Here is a 20,333-nt window from a genome sequence, read left to right as displayed (position 1 = left end):
CGATAATAATAATTTTAGAATCATGCAATGTACTCTGCGACAATGACCCTAACTACCTAATATTACAGGTGCAGGAGGCGCCAGTCTCGCCGGCGTCCTCCTCTCTGAGCAACCCAAATCAAAACGAGAGCGAGCAGCAGGTCTTGCTGACGACCATGCAGCCAGTGAATGTGCTCGATCTACACGAACCATCGGCTGTGCACACTCTCCACCCCAAGTACCATCACCATCACCATCATAGTCACTACCACCATCACCACCACCATCATCAGCAGCAACAGCAGCAGCACATTCAGGGTAACGATTCGGACGATGTGCAGCAGCGGAACGCGACGACGGACGACTCGGATGGCCGGGTGACTCCCGTGACCGAGACAGCGGCCGGTCTGATTTACAACGACGGCCAGAAGACGGTCATGTACACCCATGACAAAGAAATCATTTACGAGAACGAGCACGAGGTACAGGTGGTCAAGTATCCGCCGCCGCGACCATCGCCTCCGTCGCCGTCTCCGCCGTCGGCCTGCGTCACCCCGAGATCCGCCGTCTCGGCCACAGCCGCTGCCGCGACAGCTCTGCAATTGCACTATCCGCAGCTGCAACTGCAACACGAGGACAGTCTACCGCCGACGGTACGGCACACCGTGAGCACATCCGTATCGAATGGCGCGACCCCCACGACGACGGTGCTCGTGCTTTCGGAGCTCGTCGCCGCCGATCCGGCCGTCGCCGGTGCGGCTGCGGCCGCGCAACAACTGACACTCACTGCCGCCGCCGCCGCTGCCACAGCTTCACTTCGTGTCGGGTGAGTTTCTTCAATTTTTCCTCCTTTCCACTTGCCAATTTGCAATCTCTATCATGCACAAATAATTCCTTTTTTGTAAATTCAAGCAATCATATCTTTATTCGGTATGGCTGCTTCTATGAAAATCGAAAAGTATATTTCTAGGGAGATTCTGTGAAATCACTAGACATTTATTCGTACGATGCTAACATCTATCTCAAGCTATTAATTGAATTAAGGAATAATTCAAAATTGAAATGCTCTTCTTCCCTAATGAAAAGTAGAATCGCATGTATGTGACAATATTTAGTGCGAAAAGAAAATCATTTTCGTATTATATCGCGTATGTATCTTTATTAGGGTTCAAAAATTTAATAATTGCAACGTCATCGTTCGCATGTATTAGATGTTTATATCGTAAATTCTACGTAGGCATATTTCAAATATAATTAAGACCATCCTGACTGTATAACAGTCATCTGATGGTATATTCGAGAGATGCGCGACAGGTTGTAATTCATCCTCTCCCCGATTATTGACTCACAATGCGTCTTGCGGTTTGTCTATCTGCACAACGGATGCGACCGCAACGCGGACACGAAAAGCAGTCGATGGCAACATAGACGTTAGTGTTTTTCATTAACACGTATCTCCATATGTGCATGAAGTATGTCAAAGATATTGCTACATACAATGGCTCGCCGTGTGCATTTGTGGACGAGACTAAAACTGTATGTTACAGCCCCTATGTTTAATATCGTATCGCTAGATGCGTTGTGAATATAGGCAAAAATAATTAATTAAATTATGTTCGCGTTGATATTAAAAGACACTTGAAGACATGATCGCAAACCGGACATAAACATTACTTTTCTTGCCCATTCAAAGTGATAATATATTAAAATGAGAAGACTTCTCTTCGAGAAGAGACGCGGCAAAGGTCAGAAGGAAAAAATGGGAGGGGGGGGGATAAGCTAAATGTCAGCTCCGAAGCTTGTTAAAGTCCTCCTCAAACGAATTTAGAGATTCAGTGGTTCGTTAGCGTGCGTATTTATGACACTGCGATCGAAAATAATAATTCCGAATTTTTACGAGTGACGTAAATTTATTCTAAAGAAACTAAACATTCCTCGCAGATTGAATATTTACAGATATTCGTTCAATTTATAATCGAAAATAATTATATGATCAAATTAAATCAATCAAGATTGGATAAACATCTATTCGATGTTGGGCAACGATCGCACTGATCGAGTTTCTCCCAGAAGCATTAATTAATTATAAACGATTCAGCAAGATAGCGATGTCCACGTATCGAAGATCACGAAATATCGATAAATTCTCGATAATACGACGGATAATATCTCTTTTGTTGAAATCTTGTTCTCCTCATTAGGCAATGATCTCGGTTATTTACGCGGACGGTAGCGTCGATGCTTGCAAAAAGAATCGAGGGAACGATAGTATATACGTATATAGCGCCAGAGGAGCGGAGTATTATCTGGCGCGTGTATCAGCGCTGACAATTAACAATTATTGCGCGCACTTGGCCGCGAACGGTGTGGGATAAGTCACGTTGCTATGTAGAATTTATTATTATGACGCGGGAGAGGCTCTATGCGATATATCTCATGCGCGCTTATGTGCGATACGCGCGAATTACCGCGCGTTCCGTTCGCCGACAATCCGCCGCATGCGTGGAATATCGCGAGCCAATAACCATTAACTGCGCACACCGCGGCGCGCGCCACTTTGCGCGCGATTTTGCAATAAATAAAAATCAGCCGCAATTAATCGACGTGAGATATGCATGCGCGGAGACCTTGGACGTGTGGCAAAAAAAAAAGAGACAAAGAGAGGGGGGGGGGGAGAAAATCGCACCACTTCTCGCGAACGCTTATTTTTCGCGCTCGCCCCGTTATTACGAAGCGTGTTATCATGTACGCTCTCCTGCCAAATTCCGCTCGAATGAGATTCTTTCTCGCGCGGCCACTCCTGTGTTTTTTCTTCGCCTTTCCATTTTTCGTCAAAACACGGTTGGTACACACAGATTGAAAAAGAATCGGCCGACTCATTCTCGACAAGCGGCGACTGCTAAGAGGTGTCTTTTCTTAGCGATCTTCGAAAATTCAAGTTCCCTTTCACTTCGCACCTTCAAACGCGTCACTGTGCGTTTCGACGACGATCGAGACGTAGTAAAGAGAGAGAGAGAAAAAAGAGACCTTGAAGAGATCTCACCACATGATTCACACACTCGCGTTTTCGACGTCGAATATGATTTTCTTTCATTGTTATCAATGAAGATGCAAAATGATTTAATGTGAGAGGTAATATTTTACGAAGAATTTTTCTGTTAAATTTATTTTATTGCTTTTTGAAACGTCAAAATATATCATCCATGCTATATCTTTCAGTTAATGAAATTATTCTCAAGAGTGTAAAAATATCTCATTTGTCTCAAACACAAACGTAATAAATAATTAATAAACAATTTTCTGTGCAACAAGGAAAATGTTCCGAGAATTCTTTTGTTCGTCGCAATCGAATCGAGGAAAGAAAAGAACCTTTAGAGGTTCCTCTCCTCCTCTATTCTCTTTTGTCTAATCCTCCATGATCAGAACGCAGCGCGCTCGCAAAAAAGAGCCCCTTCGTGTTCTCTCATTCTCTTTCCGTGGGTCGTCCATAGCCGTAGGAATGAAGAGAGAGAAAAGGAATACCAAGAGCACTCTCTTTCCATTCATCCATGGTCTCAAGAAGGAAGCAAGAAAATGAGTTTCTCGCGAATTCCACTCTCCTTTTATGTATTTAATTTGAACAAGATTGTAGTTCTTCACTATGTCTCTCTCTCTCTCTACTTTTTCATGAAATAGAATTTATAAATATGTAAAGTAAAAGAGATATATAATTTTTATTTTAGCTTTAGATTTATTATAAAAAGAAATATATGTATAAATACAAAATAAAAAAAAATATTAATATTAAATTAATATTAATATTAAATATTAATATTAATTTTCAAAAAAAAACTATATTTAAAAAGGAGAAACAATTATGTCGTCATGAATGAGCATGTGAATCAATAATTGCAATCTATATATTCGTTTTACATAATTGTCAATACACAAAATAAAAAGAATATATCTACTTATCCTCGACACTGGTTCGCCCTCTTAATTCAAGTTTCTTCCCTGAGAAGATTATTCATCGGGGCATACGAATTGATCCATCTTAAATTGTAAACCTGTCTCGAATTTCGCCGTCGGGTGAGCAATCGCAAACGAGTTAAGCCGTGGAATAAATAGCTTAAAAGTAGCATGAGGAGAACAGATCTCACTTTCGACGACAAGTTCCAAATCGGTCGAGTGAATTTGATCCCGAACCACGCGTTCATCTCTTTGGTACTTGATACATTTCAAAAATTGCGCATTATAAAAATATTTATACATTTATAAATATAAATTGTTGCGTCATAAAAATATAAACAAGAAAAAATATTTTTAATAAAAAAATTAACCGTAAAAAAATATTTTTATTGTTCCGGATTGACGTAGAATTATATTCGAATTTATTTATTTGTGTGTGTAAAAAGAAAAAGAAATGCTGTAATGAGAAAGAAGAAAAATTGTATGCCCGCGCGCATGCTTTTCGTATATAATTTATAATTTATTTCTCACTTTCTTTGGCCTAATCCCCAACATATTGGGATCGAATCTACTTCTTAATATGCTTGTACACATTGCACGTCATTTTTTTTCATTTAGCCAAACGCTCCGAGATATGCTCGCCCAAGAATTAATCGTACGACGGCTTCTCTGCCATTTTATAAATAACGCACGACACGCAGGTCCATCGCGCCGATCGATCATCGTCTCTTTCTTCCGATCACCGCGTTGGCCGCGATGTTATCAGCGACCCACACACATCGTGTTTGCGTATATTAAAAACGTCGGAGGAACATCGCGCGATACGAAATATCTATAAGCGTTGTACTTTTTGCGATTCAGTAATTTGCGCGGAAAATTTACGACGTCCACTCCCACGCGTTGCGGAAAGCGCGCCGATAGTCGTGTCTCGAGGCATTCCGACTCTCGCGATCGGCGTCGACGAGGGGTTTTTCGCCCCACGAAATTATAATGCTCGCGCAACGACGGCTTCACACGTCGCTGATCACCGTGTTTTCCTCGTCAATGGGACGCGCTCGCGCAAATATAATCCTTGTCCCACGTGTGCGAGTACGCCGCCGCGCCGCGGTAACCACAATAGCCGCACAATCGCCTAATGGCGAGGACCGAGCACCGCTCGAGGGCCGCGGCGGCGTAATCTATGTTAATACGCCGGCGGAGGTGGTTGGAGGTATAATAATAGTGTTTTCGAGGATGTGACGTCATACATACCGCCGCACACGCATACGCGCCGCGCTTTTCGTGGATTATTTATTTGACAGATCTCCCTACGGGGCGTTTCTACGTTTATAACCCCGATGTTCTCTCTCTCTCTGTCTCTCTTTCCCTCTTTATCTCTTTTCTCCGGGTTTGTATCCCACCAAATACAGCGCGTCCGACCGTCGTATAGCGGTGTAAGTTACCGGTGGCCTATTAACGCCGGCGAGGAAGCACGATATATCCATGTATACCTGCGGGCGAGTGGTGAGATCGGTTTCGAGAACGCCCGCGTGCCACGGCTACGGAATTTTTCAGCTCCGCTTTCCTCACGCTTCTCAAGAAGCGCGAGCTCACTCTCGCTGACGGCATCGCGAACGCGAAGACGTTGCATTATGTAAATCGCATTAAGCGCGGAACGTCTACGTCAAATGATTATCAATTAACGTTGATATGATTCTCTATGCATAATGTTGGAAAATTATACGGTTACTGCACACGCAGGGAGAAAAGAAACCACATAACGTAACATTAATAAATGTAATAAAGTTGTTTGTTATATTTTAATTGACGCATAAATGCCATTTATAATATGTTATAATAAAGTAACGATATTACACGCGTGCGAAGCGTAAAATATAAAATATCGCTCTCAAATATATCGCTTATGTATTATCGACAGCGATTAAAGATCAACCGATGTAAACGGGCATGTAAATGTATCTCGTATGCTAAACACGCTCGCGAATTATATCTCTTAAGTGTACACTCGAAATGGAATCGCATCCCTCCCCTCCTTCATCGCGAAAGCGCCGCTGTATCCTGCGAATTTTTGGATTACCGGAGGCTAATGTTTTGTATGCGCGCCAAATTGCCGTAATGACGGTGCACCGATGTAAAAACCGTTTCGTTCGTGGAAACATAAGCCATGTCGTCCCTCGTCCCTTCCGCCTGTCCCTCCGTATATCTCTCGTTTATTTCTTGTACATCCCGTATCCCATTCCACGAAGCAACTTTATAGTGGCTTCTACGTTATTCTATATAGATATGTCGAAAAGAAAGATTTTTTTACTTATATATTTAATATTGTGAGACGATCTTATCTTGTACCGTCGTTGCATAAAGCATTATATCCGTCATTATATCAGACGATTATATCATCAGCGATCGATTGTAGAATATTTCTGTGATTTTCCAAATTTTTTACTTAAAATTATTATCATAAAATGTTATCGCGTTATCATATCTTTGTGATTTATGTGTGATATGTGTATTACGCTATTAAAACGATTAATATTCTATTCAATCTGATGAATTGTTGCCTTCATGAGAAAGAAATGAAGTATCAGAAAATAATTTATTATAAATATTTATTCAGAGCATACTAAACGTCTCTAATTTGCATTTTCATTTGTACAATTCTATATAATTATGCGTAATTATACGTTGCAATCGATAAAAAAAAAGAATATTTAATATATTCACTAACAAGAATGATTTGCACGCCAAGTATTCTAAAATTAATTTGAGTCTATCTCTCGGCGATCTCGCGAAATCGCGAATCCGAGATTAAATATTTTCGCGTTAATATCATTATAATGCGCTCATTTTTCTTCTCACCGATCTTAATTCACATCGATATAAAGTACAAAACAATATGTATCGCGTATACAATCGCGGAGGCGTGCCAATGTACGTATGTATGTGTACACACACTGTAATCACTCACACAAATGGACGTCGGCTGACGTAAAGACAAATTTGTTCGTTTGCGTTCGTGAGTGATTATGATATGGCGCAATAGTATAGATCGAGTATGTACACGTGCGCATAAACACGAGGCCTGCCGTGCGTATCGCCCTGCGTTAACATATCTCCTCGCGGCGAACGATATCTCCTTTTTTTTCATCCGCCCTCCTATCTTTTCCGTCTCTCTATCTTCGTGCGGTACGCGAATTTGCATTTACGCACGTACGCGCATTAGTAAGCGTTACATACGGCTGCGGTCGAGAAGTGAAACCAATCGTCGATAGCCGGTCGTCTGACAGATCGATCTCTCGGATCTTGCTCCTGCGAATCGGATCGGGATCGAGAGAAACGCTTCCTCCCCCCCGCTTTCGTCCCGACGACGATGGCCTTCGCGTCGATTACGCCCCGCGTTTATGAATGCAAATTGAGCACGTTTATTGAACGGACTGACGCTCCTTTGTCAGTGCGCGAGAAAATCGATCGACTTAATATCCGATTTAATGGGAATCGTTATTACCAAAGCGGTTATCTTTGCTCATTGCCGCTCGCGCTGGATTTTAATTTTTATTACCGCGCGATTAACGCGAAAATCCAGATTCACGCAGATTTTTATTTCGACAGCGAATATAGCGAGGACTTTGTCGCGAACCATTACAGCTCCGGATGCAAATTTTTACTTTGCGCTTCCGCTCGATAAAACTGCCTGCGCAACGAGAATACTATTTCGCTTTTCCTTTCTGTGGCTTCTCTTTCTCTTTCATCCGGCAAATGTCTGTTATTTCAAGTGCATCGTTCAATGATCGATATGCAGATCGCAAATCGTTGGAATGCGAAAATAGGTTGCGCTCTCATTGCAACAAATCGCGTACTTGCTCCCACAATTTCCAATTCTCCTCTAGAGATCGGGACGTAGTCACGTAAAAGGACTTCCGGCAAAAAAGAGAGAAAGAGAGCCTTTGCTACTCTATGAGTCCTTTAAATTCGCGTCCTCAGCCCGCGAAAAAAATCCAATTAGTCGTCCCTCGTCGATCGTATCCTGCGCGATGCCCTGGGGCAAAAAGCCAAAATAAGGACGCGTGCGTGCACGCACGCATGAAACGGCAGTGCGCATAAGATACACGCAAGAAAATCCGTCCGATACGTGCCTGCCGGTCAGGAATGCATGCGATACTTCGATAATATACAGCTACCCCGCTTTCGGTTAATGTCTCAAACTTTATATATATATATACAAAAATTTATATGTAATATTAAAAAAAAATTGAAAATGAATGAATGCTTTCTTCTTGATGTTGGAAAATTTAAAGATAATTTTCTTCCCACAGATGATATACCGTCAATATGCAAATAAAATACTCTCTTCGATTTATCGAAAACTGGAAGGAATTAAAACGATACGATAATAATTAAACAAGTCTAACATTGATGATACACATATTCAAGCGTATCACTCGTGATTCACAGGATCGGCATGTTATGTGTACCGTATCAATAAACTGTGCATTTCCATACAGAGTGCTCGTAAATTACCAGGGCGCTTCATACGTTGAATGAACTGGCGAACACAGTTAGAACGCGCGGCGGAATCGGATGAATCGCGACGAGGCCGCTAAAGAGACGCGTCCGCGTCCGCGTGATAGCGACTTGTTTCCACTAGTTTGACGACGCTACTTCATTCAAGGATCGCGACCAGTTGAATACGAACGTGAGCGCAAGCCGGTATGAATGGAATTAGGTGCTGTCGATTATTTCTTCGCGCCGTGCGATCGCTTTCAACTCGTCCCGCAACAAAGAGAATATGAAACGATCTGTTTGGCATTTGCCGATTGAATAGTCTTTTGTATGCTAAAATGTATGCGTGCTTTAATTCTGATGCAGTACGTTAAATTGACACTGTGGAACATGTAACGTCAGAAATTATGACAGTAATAGATAAGTTTGTTTTTGTTAATCATTTACAATGAATTTATATAATATTGGTATATATTTTTATATATAACTTATAATACGATTATAATATGATTAATTCGTGAACATATTTTTCTCTGGCAAATAGCATGACATCATCACCTCTTTATATGAAATTCTCCTCGTATCCGTGTAATAGACCGCAAAACTCTTTTTCCTCGTACAATCATGAAATGTAATTCAGATTTCAAAGTGCCGACCGCAAGCTTCCGCAAATTAATATGCATTATATTCCTAAGATAGCGAAAATCTAGAAATTATCGTATGGTATATAACCATCATACACCTGTGCAATTTTGACATTTCGTGAAAAAATATTTTATCACGCGATTGATTCTTCTTTTCTGGAAACAGAAATTCCAAATACACATACAAATGCATAGTAAAGGCATCGTATTTATTTTTGAAAATAGATACTCGCAATTGTAGAATGCATCTTTTACTAATTTAATTTAACGTCAATTTTTTCGTTAAATGGCAATTGTATTGCCCGTCTGCCTCAGTCCACATTGCAAGAAACGCTAGTAATTTAGTACTGAAGGCTTTTTACAAAATTCTACAATAGGCGCAGAACGTAAGCTACAGATCGTGAAATGTAAGAAACTTCTGAGAATCCAGCACGTTCAACTCTGCACATTCTGGAGCGAAGTGACGTGCGTTCTGTGCCTATTGTAGAACGATCTTAAAAGAGAAGTCCGGCCCCCAGGATAATCCGATCGAGCATTGTGCGTGGTCGCGCCGCGTGGCGCGTCGCCGCGTCATCCGGCGCAACGAGCGGACTCGTAGTCGCTGTGCTCGCGATAAACGAGCTCGGGGAAGGTACGAGCGTATAGGTGAGGAAGTAAGATATAAGGTAGACCGATATAAGGGGACGCCAGGAGAGAGAGAAGCGAGCGCTACGCCGTTGCACGCATACCTGGACGGATGCGCGAGACAGAGACGAGGTGAAGAGGAAGGAATGACGGGAGGAGGGCAGGAAAGAGGACGTCGAAGGGCAAGATGGCCGCTGCCGCCGCCGCAGCAGCAGCAGCAGCAGCAGCAACAGCGACGCGGTCCAGTCCTCTACGAAGAAAAGCGCCGGACCTCCACATCGTCGTTCGTCTCTCCTTTTAATTCCCACCGCTGTCCTTCGTCTGTACTTGGTACCTCCTTTCGTCCTCCACCCCCTCCGGCCCTCTTTCTCTCTCTCTCTCTCGTCGCCCTTTCTCGCTTCTCTCCCCCCGTCGTTCCCCCTTTACGGCAGACGCTCCTCTCCCTTTCTCCCCTTTTGCTTCTCGTTCTTCCTCGCGCTCTCTTCGCGCTTCTCCCGACCGTTTTTTCTCTCCTTCTCGCTCCGCTTCTGTCGCGCTCTCGCCATTTCCATCGTCCCGTCGTCTCTTCGTTTCGCCAACCTAGCGATTCCGCTCGTTCGTTCTCCAATGAACTCTCCCTCCTCCGGGCGATCGCCATTATGCCACGTGATCGAGGAGCGTTAGGCTTTTATGCGAGCGGTTATCCAGAAAACCGGCGCAAAATCGCCGATCTGTACATTTATCGAATTACGATGCTGCCTGCCGGCAGACATCTGCCTCTCTGTCTGACTCTACTGCTCGCGAGACTGTATCCCCTTCTAGCAATGGCAATAGAAACGTTTGGTTGCCGTGCACGTGATCGCGTTGATTTTTGTTAAATCAGATTGATTGGAATAAAAAATACAATTAAGATTTTAATATACATCGTAACTTTAGTACATATCGCAATATATTAATCGATAAGTTATAATTTTGTGCGAGCATCTCACTAATTATGTTCCTAACACTATTCACATGCCGCAGAAACAAGCGTGAAAAAAAAAACACGTGGCGATGTTCCTCGAACGATTGGCGTAAGTTAAAACGGATACGGTTTAACGAAGCGGTCTATCCTTTCCCGATCAAATCGCCGCGACTCTCTCTCTTATCCAGTCACGCCCTGTGTCGCAGCGCGACGATATCTCGTGACGATAACAAACCGAGAAAAGTAAGCAATTAGCGCGCCTGAGCAACGCGTCTCGTCGCTCGGTCGTTAATTAGCGAGTTCCGCGAGAATTTCGATGCTTTGCGTGCCTCTCCCGTCGTCGGCTCGGGCGCGCCTACAACGCGATTGCGAGAGGAGGTAATCGCGAAAAGGGGGAGGGAAGGGGAGAGAGGGAGGAAATCGAATCGAGCGAGAGCGCGGTTTCATAATTATCGGCATCGCCTGAAATTATTAGTCATTAAAAGAGTATTGTCGGTGGTCATGTCGGTCGATCGAGCGTAATTGCTCGCGTTATCTCGCGAAATGTCTAACAGCGAGAGACAACCGTGTTACGCTTGGACACAACGAGGTAAAGAAACGAAAAAAAGAGAGAGAAAAATTGATAGTTGTAGGGAGAGACGATGAAAAACGACGAGGGAAACGTGCTCGAATCTTTGAACGCGCGTAATTACTTTGGAACACGAAATACCAAAGAAAATAATCGCGAATTATTTTATATTTTACAGTTGTGAGGATTAGGTTTTTTTATGCGAATTGAATAGAATATATTGAGATAATCGACACATGATGCAATAACTGACAAATAGATTTCTTTTATTTCGCCAGCGCTATTCGATACGTTTAAAATTACATTTATTGATATCGCATCTAAAAAAGAGTTATTAATCTTTCGATCGTCTATTATTTTGCTTTCTCCACATATCTCTTTGCAAATATAAATGCGATAATTGCATAACCAGATATATTCCGCATCGCAATAAAAACGAAAGCAATACGTTATCCAACGGTATATGTTTTACAAATCGACCAGATTACAGGAGCAGCTCCCGGGTTTGAGCCGCGTCCGCCTTAACTGATTATATTATATTAATTACAGCGCAACACGTTCAGCGGTGGGACGCGACTGAGATTAGATCGGAGAGACGGCGGAAGGGGAGAGTCACAGATCGTTTGTCGTGAGGCATGCATTAATTCGTGCGATTTCGCGATTCACGATCGGCGCGGTGCGGTGCGGAAGGGATAATTGCGGCCGGTTTGCTCGCGCTATCTATGTAGGAACGCGATTAAGAGCCGCGCGCCTTTTTGTTCGCGAAAAGCTCGTGGAAAACGTATACAAGCTTCGCGGCGACCCGAGTCCGCGAGCCGGCCATCGGATACGCGTAATAACACCCTTTAACGCAGTATATACGCTTGGCAATAATGTTGCAACGCGTCGGTCGGGTCCGGGTTGGTCCCGGCGGGCCCCAACCAACAAACATACGACTCTCGAAGGATGCTAGACGCGTCTCCGCCTAAGTCCGGACGTCCAATAAGTGATTTCACGGCAACGAACCCTCGGCGGAACAAATTTGCCCTCGAACGAAAAATCGTATATCCTCTTTACATCTATCTATATATCTATCTATGTGGATTCGTATCTCGTTTTGTTCCAGTTTCGTTAGTGCGAAGTGTAACACAGGTGGTGCTCTTGATTGCAATTTGTTTTCAATACAAACGGCTGTATCGTGGTCTCGCTCGATTTTACGATTACAAATGCCCCTCGTTTTTTCTCTTTCCATCATTATCAATCATATATTCTTATATTATTTTAATAGCAAGCAAAAGCTCACTATTAAATCTGCGTTACTCATATGAACAATTTAATGAATTGTGAATTTATGGTGCTTGACAGAAACATAGTATAATTAGGCATATATTTATAAAAGGCATACATAATTATTGTTATTAGAAAAGATCTCAAGATCCGTTTTTCGGAAGTAAAGAGATTTTTTAATTCGATTATATATTTTATCTTTAAATCTTGTAAATTTTTTTTAAATTTTAAACGTAAATTATTTATAAACATCATTATAGTAATATTAAGTATTTTGTCAATTTTACAGATATTTGAAATCTGCTTGCACCTGTTTTTTTGGAATTGCATAATTATTATTTGAAATGAAAAATTTAACAAAATAATTCATAAGAATAAATCAGAACTAAAATCATTAACTTGTTTGTGAACGCTTAAGAAAAAATTTAATATAGTTTTCTCGATCGCTGGATATCTGCAACGAGAGATCGTATTACTAATTTCTCATGCTCGCTCTTTTCATTTTCACCATCCAGTAGATGCTTAATAACGTTGAATTAATAACAGCTATGGTTACGATTTATTACTTCGATTACGTACAATATTATTCGCAATTAAATTGCGACGGTTCTCGCCGACTAAAAAATGTCCAATTGTCGCGACAAGTTTGCGTGCAACGTAATGTAATTATTGATCACACGAGACTGTTCATACGATTAATAGATTCGAAGCTCACAATAATTTACTTCCATTGACATCTTAAGTACATTTCGCTGAAAGGCGATCATGTGCGTAATACATGTCAAAATCTGACACCAGTTACAAATCGTAGACGCACTCGAAGCTTTGAGACAGACTTGATTAATATTGCAGCGTACTAATATAAATCAATGGACGTTATAATCCATCGATCGATTTGCTGCCATGAAGCGTAATAACACCTATCTCAGCAGAATACGCAATGTGTATAGCGGTGACGATCGTTACCATCCCATCGACAGAATTACCGCTCACAATCAGCTGAGAGAATTCCGATCCTCCGCAAGTTGGAGATAATCGAAAAGACGTGGAAAATACGATGATGGCAACAAGAGAAAACTGCATCCAACCGGAGTCTGTTAATGAGACCGCTGGCCGATAATCGGCTCATTCGAGATCGGTTTGTTAACGAGAACCTCAGGCGCGTTACCCTCGATTTACCACAATTTCGCGGTAAACCGTTTTCGCGCGCCGCGATATTTCATCGGCGTCCTGGCGATCGATATCTGCCGCGATAATTATCGACGTCCGTCCTGGCGTGGAATACTTTACAGCCGAGCACTTACCGACGCAATTATAAAGGCGGTTAATGAATGAATGAGAAATTGACGCGATCGTGCGTATTTCATAACCGGCGATCGTAATTAATAAAATTGTATCTGCGAGCGAGAGCGGTACGCTCGAATATTCAAATACACTGGTCGCATTTCTCATAAAGGGGAAAGCCGGCGATTAAGGAAAATTTGCACCGGCATTCCGCTCGACCAGGACTTACGGTTATGGGGATTAAAGACGGAAATGGAAATGAGAAAAACATCAAGTAGACGGGTAATCGAATATTGAGCGACGTCGTCGTGTCTGAGGAATTTAAATGAGGGATTATTTACTTATACTTACACCATTCGATAAAAGATTATCGTGAATTTATGTCAGCGAATTACACCACGAAGCTATTAGCGATGTGAAATTTATTCGTAATGAAAATGCAGTTGTTATAAAACTATCAAACATCTCCTACACATGCATATAAATCGTAAAGATAAATCGATGCATCAATTCGCGATGTAAATTTTGAGCGCGTATGCGAACGGAAACGACGAAAACAGATACGCGTGATGGACAAAATAAAAGAGGTGAGGTGAGGAAAGAAAAAACCGAGTCCAAAAATCGTTTTTGCTTGGCAATAAACATTTGTCATTCGAATTCGGAAACGCGGGTGATTCACCAGCGACCCTAAAATAAACGATGATGCGTTGGTTGCCGCCGCCGTCGTGGCTGTGTCTGAAAGATTTCAGTATTAAATTTCGACAAGTCATGTTAATCGCAGCTCGTGAAATTTTTTTCAAGATAAATTCCACGTCTGACGCAAACGTGAATTCAATTTTTCCTACTGTTGCCTTCTACGCTGCAAAAATTTCATTTTATTCACAACAAGAGTGCCATAAAATGTAATATAATGACAATTAAAAAGAAGCTGTCACACATTGATGCACAAAGGAAAAAAAAGATATAATATATGTCGCGGTTGTAAATATCTGATATAAGCGCGAATATCTTGCGGAATACAACTTCATTAAAATTCATTCATTTATTATATATCATAATTGTGATATCAATCAGTTTTCCCACAGCTTTATCTCCAATCTTTTCTTTCTCTTCTCAATTGATTCTTTTATAAATGTAATGTCTGCAGATTACATTTTTCCAAGATATAAATAAATAGAAAGATTTAAGATATATGAAGAAAAGGTAAAAAATAAAACCGTGCTGTTGATAACTGGTTTACAGTTTCGTATTTTACAGACATGGATAAGCGAGATGTAGGAGAAAGGTACGGCTTCATTCATAGAATCTCAGATATCGCTCGAACATCGGCGGGGGCAACGGCGGCGCGACTCGGCGCACATAAATGATTATCTTAACCCGGTCTCTGTAAGGTTAATGATCGCCCAAGGGTCGCGTTAAAACACCCTCGATGCGGTTAGCGCTTCGAAAGAACGAGACGAAGCGATGGAACGAGACGGACAAACGAGAAATGAGAAAGAGAAAGAGAAGAAGAGAGAGAGAGAGAGACACAGACTCGTGTGCAGAACAAGTGCAGGCCTGGTCTTAGCGGCTGCAGGCGGGCAGACAGGTTGTCCAGATTCCACGGAAGGTCGTTTGCTTTGCTTACCGCGGGTCGCGAGAGGCAGTCTCGAACACCGAGCACTTCGGGCTCAAACCGTAGTAAAGCTAGGAGCGAGAAGGAGCGATAGGGAAAGAGAGACGGGCGAGCGAGCGAGCGAGAGGGAGAAATAGACGATGCAGGTCGAACGGAGAGAGTCGGGAGTATAAGAGACGCGCGCGGTGACACGTGCACGTACACGTGTGTTTGCACGCGACTCCGCGGCTACTCGCGCGGCATAAATGTATGCGTTTTCTCGTCATCCATCGCTCCTTCACTTTGTCGTCTTTTTCTCTTATTGATCAGCGAGTGTAACCAGACATCTCTTCGCTGATGTATGCTCGATCTGTGACTCGGTTCGGTGTACTAGATGGTTTTTAAGTAGCTAATCTTCACACATCATATATGCGCGTACTCGAATGCAAGTTTATGTGAATGTGTGCACATACATGTATGTGTGTGTGAACGCACTATGTATTTAATTCGAGATAGAGATCTGCCTTTTTTCAAATTGTACTCCAAATATCGAAGCCCAAATGAAAAGATATCTTATTTTGATGCAAATGCAAATCAGATAACGTTCTACCATTAGAAGAATGGAGCTTTAGATTTCTGATTGAATAATATAATCTGATTTGTTACTTCAACATTGCATAAATCATGAAAGCAGTCATTTTAATGACTAGGCAATTTTGAACGAAACGTGTTATATTTTTACAGCCAACATTTTTATAAAATTTTAATCAATATTAATGATAATTTATCTCCTATTAAAAAATCTCCTCTCTTCTATACATGACAAATTTATTTTTAGCAACTAAATTTCGCGTATATTAAATCGGATGAACTAGGATTTAATTTCTTTTTCTATTATGTGGGCTACATAGAAATTAAATTCATCGAAATTATACGCGGATTCAATTTCTCGAGACTCGCGACAGAAGAAGAGAGAATTCAACAGATACCGGATACCCAGTTCTCCATATTGACCGGAGAAAGCTCCGGTCGATGTGTGGGCTTATATGCTGATGTGCGCGATTCGCGTGTGTGTCGCTCACGCGGATTATTCGCGCATGGGTGCTCTCGCGTACACGTGGTATCCCGGCGAATTCATGGGTGTGTTTCTCTACCTCGCCCTCCGTGGAATTCTTTGTGAGATCTATTGGTATTGTGCTTCTCGGATAAGCGCGAAATTCTCCGAATAATCTCGATCTATAGCAACAATGGCGGTTTCTCGTTCGAAAAGCTGAGAAAAATGGCACTTTTCGGAAGTATATTACTGTTATTTAAAAGTGAATACGCTGCAATATAACTGCTACGTGAAGAAATACAATTTCCTTTACGTAGCTGTATTATATAATAGTAAAGATGATGATATGACAAGTAATAATTATAACAAGAAGGTATAGTTTCTTGCATAAAGATAAATCTCTACAAAAAATATTTAGAATATATCTTTTCCAAAAAAAGCATATACTCATAAATGTGCAAATAATCGAATCACAGAAATACGAACGATTAAATTAAATAATAAAATCTACCAAGCAGCGTAAGTCTGTCGAGATTTATTAAAGCTTAATAATGAATTATGGCCATTAATCAGAATGTGGAATTTAGATAGCATAACTTGACGGTAGAAGTATTGCGTCATACGCGAATCTAGTTCCAATAGAACCCTCTCGACGAGAAAGAGAGAGAGAGAAAGAGAGGAAGAAAGAGAGAATACTATCGGTGCCTTTTCACGAGGGTGAGCTATACCGATAGTGATATACAGGAGGTGGGTTCTACGTCAGTCACACACAAAAAAGGCGTTCCTTCAGACACATTTCATTTTCGCCTCATTCTCAGCCGATGAGTGCCAAGCTCAATGAGGAAGAATTCAACGCTAGCAAAGTAGGTAGGCAGGGAAAAAAGGGCGGGAAGGGGAAGAGGAGGCAGCTGTCCACGGTCGGATCTACGGTCAGGTTGTTTTTTTTAGCCGTTACTTGAACGACAGCCACGAAGAGAGCACAATCGGCCGGAATTAGCGAGCCTTGTGCTATCTCGCGTATTGTTCGCGCCGAAGAGACGCGCACACACGCGTGCTTGTGCATATCGGCTCACGCCCTCGGACGGTCGCGTCATGTAAGCGCGCGAGCAGCTGTTTTTCTCGTGTCATACGTGAGGAATGCCTTTGATTTACGACGGTTGCGCGACGATTGCGACTTCGTATGCTCATGAACGAACGAAAGAGTGGCAACGTACAAGTGCTTTTTATCGTCCCCGCCTTCGGCGGAGGATGTTCGCTTGTTATCCCGCGCCTACATGACATCGTGCATTATTGTCAAATTCGTACGTTTCAACGACTTGTCGTTTATTCGCGCTACTTTCCATAAATTTTCTTCGGCCCGATTGTTAAATCTTTCTCTTTTCGAGAAATCGCATTTGACGAAAAATAATATCTATACAAAGCGCTGAGAAGGTGTATAATAATATGTAATAAAATTGAATCAATAACAGAATGATTATACCAATAATAATAATTTCTCTGGCTAATTTTATAGCGAGACTATTGTTTAAATAAAATATAATAAATATTTAAGATGTGATTGCAAAATAATTATCATGAAATAAAATCATCAAATGACGAAAAGTTATAACTATATATTGTTATTTTTTTAAAATATATGAAAAAATAATGTGCATGATGCGTCACGTTAAAAATGAATATTTTTTTCACGCTATAAAATATATAATCTTCCTGTTTTTTTTTTAATTGCAGCTTTGATAAGTTGACACCTACAATTAGCAATGTAACAATTTTTTTCATTTAAGAGAAACCATCTCATGTGCTATGAAATGCTTGATGAATTAGAAAACAAATTTGAATTCATAATTAAAAACTAACGGAATATATTCTCGCAAACAGGATGCGAAGTGTTAGGTTGGAACAGCTGATAATTCGAAAGATGCATGTACGTGTAACCTAACGAGAACGTAATAATATGTAATTATATATTGACGATTTTATCTCGGACAATTATCGTATATTATGTCACAAACATGCGAGGCTGAAATCGTACTTCGATCTCGAAGCTGAAATGGAAGTATAGTACTCAATCGATTAAACCTAACCTTGAGCGATGTATACTTGTATTTAAAATCAATAGTTTCGCTGAACTGATAGGAGATTATGCGAGTTATTTCCGTATAAGTATCTCCTATTTTTGCTACCTGTTGCTATCTAAATGTACATTTTATTTACATAGACATCATCTTATTATGCGATTAGAGACATCGTATTAATTTTCACCTCAATTTCGTATACAAATATTCGAGATTTTATCATTCATATAAATTATGCCATTCGTAACGATAAGCTATATTGAATAAATCATTTTTATAAGTTATTGCAATTGAAATGAGACTTTGATTATCATTTATAGACAAGGCTGTATCCAAATCGGTCTAACGTCGTATTCGGTAACGGTTGCGAGTCACGAAAGATTACAAATTCAAGTGCGTGTTTAACGACCGCCATGGATCTTCGCTTTACGATCCATAACTCAGCTTCCACGTTTCCCTCGTAAACAGCTCGATAACAGAAACTTGGAATTAATCGCGAAATCATGACTCTCCGTCCCTTTTTCTCTCATCGGTCGATCCATTTCTTATCTCAAGTGTAGTCAAGTACACGATCAAGTTGTCGCGATCGGCGCACAGGGACGCTCATTGGATCTTGTTCAGGTGATCACTGTTGAACTCATCGGATTAACTCTATCTAAAATAATCCCGCGATTATGGCGCGATAATCCAAAGCCGCATCCAGGTTAATTCGCCTTTTAAAAGGTTTCGAGATATACTTGTTGTCTCGCTATATTCCCCTCGATCGATCGGAGAATTTAATTATTCCGTGAAGTTGTAATGTACAAATGTTCATTATATTAATAATGTCAATATGAATATATCGAAAGCGGAATCATGGAGCTTCGCGAGCGGAATATTAATCTGTCTATATCGTAAAGCTAGATAATTTCTCATGTTTGGCGATGAGAAACCACGCCGAAATAAATCTTGCTACTCAGTAGAGATAAATCTTTACAAAGTTGTGTCTACTGACATTTGATATGGATGTGTTTGCATGTATATGTAATTAACGGTTCCTGAAGATAATTAATTTTGGCTAAACTCACAACTGGCCATCCAGGTTGTTTCAAACATTCATTTTAATTTATAATGTAAATTTATTCAAAGTGCTACATATGTGATTTCTACTTTGTTATGTGACACTATTTTCACATATCTTAAGAATCATTTTTCGTGAGGAGAAAGCATTTGTGATATTTATTACATTCAAATTGCACGTAAATGTAGCACATAATTCTTTAAAGCATAAAAAGCAGCTTTGAAAACAAAATTTGGTCACAATGATCGCTCTAACGGCGAATTGGCTTTGCAGTTACCTCGCGATAAGCATTATCTTTGCATGTCGCGAGTATCATTCTACTCAGTTTTAAGTACGTAATCGCAAGAGCTCGCATGCTAACGAGACCGCGCGCGTTTTATCGAGGTGCAACATGTCTATATATGTGTATGCAATTTCCTGCACCGTTTTTCCTAGCAGTACTTTCGGAGATAATCCAAGATTCTAGATTTTCAGAGAAATCGACGCACCATGGCATCAAACGTATTTTAAATTCGCGGATTAGCTTGAAAATTGCGCGACCATATCGACGATAATAAAGCGCGTCGGCAATTATGTCACGATAAGCGTCGTTCCATGCGCGAGTTTTATCTTTAATGTTGGTCTCAATGTGGTTACATCCGGTCGTTTCAACGGAACATGTATCGCAGGAATAGCCTTCTCATCAACGAGCACGAAGCGCGATCTCGATGGCGCGCGTATTTCACGAATGTATATGCGCCTTCGCTCTTCGTTTATAAAGAGATTCGTTTCACTATCAGAGGTGCAATGACACGCTG

The 20,333-nt window shown here is 41.1% G+C and overlaps 1 protein-coding gene across 2 annotated transcripts in view; it reads left to right on the top strand.

Moving 5' to 3' along the window:
• LOC105255211 (protein grainyhead) overlaps positions 1–20,333 on the top strand; it is a 104,302-nt gene that overhangs the window by 11,398 nt on the left and 72,571 nt on the right. For both annotated transcript variants that reach the window (XM_011264355.3, XM_011264356.3), the window contains exon 3: positions 69–805. In XM_011264355.3, coding sequence (XP_011262657.1) covers positions 69–805 — 737 coding nt within the window. The remainder of the gene's footprint in view (positions 1–68; positions 806–20,333) is intronic.

Source organism: Camponotus floridanus, unplaced genomic scaffold, assembly GCF_003227725.1.
Source record: "Camponotus floridanus strain SB8 unplaced genomic scaffold, Cflo_v7.5 scaffold13, whole genome shotgun sequence".
Taxonomy (NCBI): domain Eukaryota; kingdom Metazoa; phylum Arthropoda; class Insecta; order Hymenoptera; family Formicidae; genus Camponotus; species Camponotus floridanus.
This window is presented reverse-complemented; position numbering and strand designations above follow the sequence as displayed.